This window comes from Rousettus aegyptiacus, unplaced genomic scaffold, assembly GCF_014176215.1.
Source record: "Rousettus aegyptiacus isolate mRouAeg1 unplaced genomic scaffold, mRouAeg1.p scaffold_m13_p_9, whole genome shotgun sequence".
Lineage (NCBI taxonomy): Eukaryota > Metazoa > Chordata > Mammalia > Chiroptera > Pteropodidae > Rousettus > Rousettus aegyptiacus.
This window is the reverse complement of record NW_023416312.1, coordinates 37,631,231-37,636,099: the sequence shown is the minus strand read 5'-3', so window position 1 is coordinate 37,636,099 and position 4,869 is coordinate 37,631,231. Positions and strand designations below refer to the sequence as shown.

The 4,869-nt window shown below is 47.1% G+C and overlaps 1 protein-coding gene across 1 annotated transcript; it reads right to left on the bottom strand.

Annotated features, from left to right (window-relative positions):
* Positions 1–2,054: 2,054 nt before the first annotated feature.
* On the bottom strand, positions 2,055–3,545 carry LOC107508590 (germ cell-less protein-like 1). The gene has a single exon (XM_036226536.1). The coding sequence runs from the start codon at positions 3,543–3,545 to the stop codon at positions 2,055–2,057; it is 1,491 nt and encodes a 496-aa protein (XP_036082429.1).
* Between the last annotated feature and the right edge of the window lie 1,324 nt (positions 3,546–4,869).

Genomic DNA, 4,869 nt, shown 5'->3' with positions numbered 1-4,869 from the left:
AAGTTGGCAAATGGCAACAGCCAGGGTTTGTGAGAGTTTAAATGCTTAAATGAGTGTTTCTGTTGCTATTTGTACATTATCAAACACCCAAATCTGTACATTGTAAACTTCAAAGAGCATTTTAAAGATTTAAAGCTAGTTGGGAATGAAAATAAAAGCAGATCTTTCAGCCGAGGTGCACATCTAGCTAAGTGGTCTCTGAATTTCCTGTGAGTATACCTGTTTTCGATGAAATGGCATCCTAGCATTCAGCTCAAGAAAAAAAAATTAATCTGAAATGCTTAGAAAGTTTATATAAAAAAGTGAAATTGTTACAGGAAAAAAAAACACTAATTTTAACCTTTTACTGCATAATGACTTACTCTTTCTTCAACTTTAGTTATTAAAAAAAGACAGACAAACAAACAAGAAGGGAAAATGCAAAATTAAGGACAAACATCAAAGGGCGCAACGGCAGCTGGCTGCTTGAGCCATTCCCTATAACTGTTATGTAATTATTACTCTAACACTAGTTTGTGGGTTCGGGTTTATGAAGCCGTTCACGTCTGCTTAAAGGGTAAATAAATAAATAAGTGAATAGTCAAAAGTAATTTGTTCACTGAATGACAAAGGATAAAATCCAGTTGGGAAGAGAAATATACACCAGTAGGAAAAATTCTGGTTTTGACTAAGTAAACCATTATATCTGTTTAACTTTTAAATTTATGTCCACCTTCTATTATTTTTTATACTCTTGAAGTATATATTTATTTGTATGGGTTCTTAAACAGAGTGTTCAAAGTGTTGACCTTCTTTAACCACAACAAGCACTCAAAGAAATGCAGACAAGGAGGGCTTTGGGAGGGAATGGGATGGCGGCAGTTTTCAAATTAGCAGTAATCAGAAACCAACGTATTCAAATCATAACTTGTGACTTTTTCCCTCCCTCCCTCTCTCCCTGCCTCCCTGCCTCCCCCTCCCTCTCTTCCTTCCTTCCTTCCTTCCTCCTTTCCTTCCTTCCTTCCTTCCCGCCTTCCTTCTTTTTTTAATTATTATTGACAAAACCACTTTCTACCTCATCCTTTTGATTACTTGTTTGAGCATCCCATCTTTTGCCCCATTTCCAGATGCCGAGTAATCCCCGTTATAAATCAAAGGCATTCCATTCCAGATGCTGCAAGACCTGCTCTTAAGCAAGACAGTCTTGCCAAGTACAATTTGAACATTAAATATTTCTGAAGAGCAAAGGCCATCAACTTGCTCAAACAGTATTTCTGATGCATAAATAATGTATGGCTGTATGCCACAAACAGCTATATTTAGTAAAGGAATATCCTCATAGGATCTAACTGCTTCCTTCCACTCCACCCCCAACATACGGTGTTATAAAGTTTGAAATGTCTTTCTGGGGTTAAAAATGCTAGGAAAGGTAGAGTAAAGTCTAACTAACATCAAGGTACTTTTAGGTTGAAGAACAAACAACAAGAGATCATCAGGGTAGTCTGGGTGTGTTCACATAGTGAGAGACCATGAAAACCAAGTACTACATTCAGTGGCAGGAAATGGGGAGAGGGGAGCAATCAGAATGGAACCAGGGTGTGTGTGTTGCGGGGAGGGGTTTATGAGTGGAGCAGGGCAGCTGTAAACACATCAAGTGAAAGAGAAGTCAAAGTATTCATTTAACATTCATTTAATCAAGCTAAAGGAAAAGAATTTCGCTAAGAATAGTAGAGTAGGTAAGCTCAGTTTCTCTATAGTCAACTGGCCTTTGTCTTCTAAGAAATAATGCAGGGGTCCATGTATGGTAAACCAGGAGGACAGGTTGCCACATTAACAGCATGAATGAGTTCTGGAGGTGCTTGGGGGCTTTAAAATTTTAGTGTCTTCTTCATATGCACGGGCAAACAGTCTCAACTGTTGTGAGGTACAGTTCAACAAGGCCTCTGACAGAGTTGGTCACCAGAGATGGGCAAGGCCAGCTGACCCCACAGAGGGAGCTGGCATCTCCAGAAAGTTCGCCATCCCTGTGCCCAGGGAAGAAGAGCTGCTCAGCTACCGAGCTTTTGCTCGGGTCCTCACTCTGGGCAGCGCCCTTCTCTGGGGAGGTACAGAAAGTTACAGGCCACATATATGGGGAAGACCACATCCTGGTTCTCCAGGTTCATTACCTCTAGCTCTTGATCCTTTCTCAGGGCAAGCACCTGGTATTCTGTGTCCTTTCTGAAAACGGCTCTTCCAGCCCTGTCCAAGGAAGCCAGGCGCAGGCGGAACGCGATCTTTCTCTGCCAAAGTAAGCTGACCCCAAGGCCGCAGGGCTTGTTCAACACGCTGCGCCGGAAAATGATGCGCCGGTTGGTGTAGTGCACAACCAGATCCCAGCCGAAGTTGAAGCCTGCCCACCGCCAGCTGCACTTCTCATCCCTGCGGAGCTGGCCCCCGCACCGCATGCTGCTCTCCTGGAGGTCAGTCACGTTGAGGTCAACAGGCCCGAGCTCCCTGTTTTGCTCAGCCCGTAGGAGGGCAAGCCACTGCTCTTTGTACACTGGGGCCAGCCACGCGGCCGGGATCAGCGCATCCCTGTCAATGGTGCGTGCTGACCGCAGGTCACAGATTATGTAGGCCAGCCGCAGCTGCTGGAACACTGGCACGAAGGCTCTGCCCTGCTGGGTCTCCAGGAAAGGGGTGTCCTCTGACTCCCTCTTGGACCTGGCAAACCACAAGTTGGCATCAGACAATAAGGCTCTGTGAGGGCCGCTCCATGTCGGCTGCAACTGTAGAAACAACCACTTTTTCAGCTCGGTGTACACGTCCATCTCCACCTCCATCACCAAGAGCTCTGAAGAGGCGATGAGCTTTTTCATGAGATCCAGGCTGACTTCTCGCAATAGGTGCTCACTACGCTGGGTCATCAGGTTGTCCAGCAGCCACTGGAAGCACATGGTTCTGATGTTTGGGAGGCCATAGCTCTCAGCAGAGTAGTAGTAGCTGCACACGGTCTGAGCGCTGACAGTCTCCTTCATGACCTCCCCGCACTGCTGAATCAGCTCGTCCAGCTGCAGCAGGCTGGCTGCGGCCAGGATGCAGATGACTCGGCTGGGTGGGATGAACACGGAGTCTTGGTACAGGGAGCCTAAAGCCTCATGCAGTGCCTCACGATCAATGTTCTCGTCAGGCATCTGCAACTCTATAGTATCCATAGTTGTTTCCCTCCAAGCACCACTGAACATGCTAGCGAAGTAACCTGACTGGCACAAGTAGACCCTGTGTAAGTTCCACGCCTCCCCCAGTGCACAGATCTGCACATCGCTGCCTTCCCCCCTCGTGAAGAGTGCCTCGTAAACGGACCCTGAACTGTCTTTGGCGCGCTTCCGGTGGGGCTCTTTTCCGTGAGGCCCCCCTGAGCCTGTCTTCCGCTTGAGGCCGCCCTGACTAGTGCTGGGTCCGGCCTCTTCGCTCTCCTCCACCTCATCGACCGCTGCCATGGCTGCCTCCACCTCCTCCTCCTCCTCAATCCCAACGGCACGCCTCCCCCAGAGCCACAGCATGCGACTGCTTAGTGCTCCCATGGCCTGTATGTACCTCGAGGGCGCAACGGACACGCTCGCTCACAACGTGCAGCTTCGCCTGGCATTAGCTCAGCCCAGAGTGCTTATGGGTACGGCCGACGCCTGTTCTGACGTCAGCTAGGACGCCGCGCTAAGCCACACCCCATCCGGCCCCGCCCCCGCGGGAAAAGGGCACGCCCCACCACGAGGACGGCTCTGTGCACCTTTCCCTCCAGGGATGATTGTTCCGGGGCTCCCCGCAGCAGATGTCACAACGATAGCAACTGTACTTAACAACAACAACAAAAATGAATAAAACCTACTTACATGGGACTTACTTCATGCCAGGCACTGTGCCAAGTATTTCACATGCATTAACTGGATTAATCATCATAGCGACCCAGGAGGTAGGCGCTATCATCATCATTATTATCCCCCTTGTATAGATGAGGAAACTGAGACACAGAGAGGTTCAATGGCTTGGTCACGGTCATACACCTAGCAAACTGTAGGCCTGGGACTCAGAATCAAGCTGTGTGGTCTGTTTGACCATGTTCTTAACCTCCTATCCTGTACAGCCTCTCAACATTGGCCTCACATGTCCAGCGAAGCTTCTTCAAATGGATGCCAACATAAATGGACTTGCAGAATGTATGAGCAAAAGGTTTGTTGAGCAGATGAACTCTTAAGACTGAGTTGCAAGGAAACAGGTAACCCAGGTAAGAGAAAACAATATAGTGGCCTCAAATTTTCACATCTACCAAACCTGCACCCATTTGCACGTACTTAATGTGCTAAAGAGTCCTTAACCATGAAGGCAGGCCCACGCTACGGTAACAGATAATCCATGCTGTTTCATGTGCTAACATCAAACAACATTTAGTTCCCCCAAATTCCATGATTCAGATTAACTTCACTCTCAGTTAGTCTTAGTTTTTACAGTGTGATGCATATTGGCTTTTTAAGGTTCCTTTACTCAACAGACTAATTAAACATGTACCATGTGCTGGACACTGTATGAGGTGCTGGAGCCAGAGAGTAATGCAATGCCCAGCCACCCACAGGAGTTGACAGTGTGTTCACACCCCATGCTGATTTCTCATCAGACATTTTGCAGGCCAGAAGGGAATGGCACGGCATATTCAGTGATGAAAAGCAAGGACCCACAACCAAGATTACTCCACCCAGTGAAGCTATCTATCATTTAGAATCCAAGGACAGATGAAGAGCTTCCCAGACAAGAAAAGGCAAAAGGAGTTCATCAATACCAAACCATTATTACAGGAAACGTTAGAGAGACTTTAAAACAAACAAACAAAAAAAGCAGAAGAAAAAAAAAGATCAA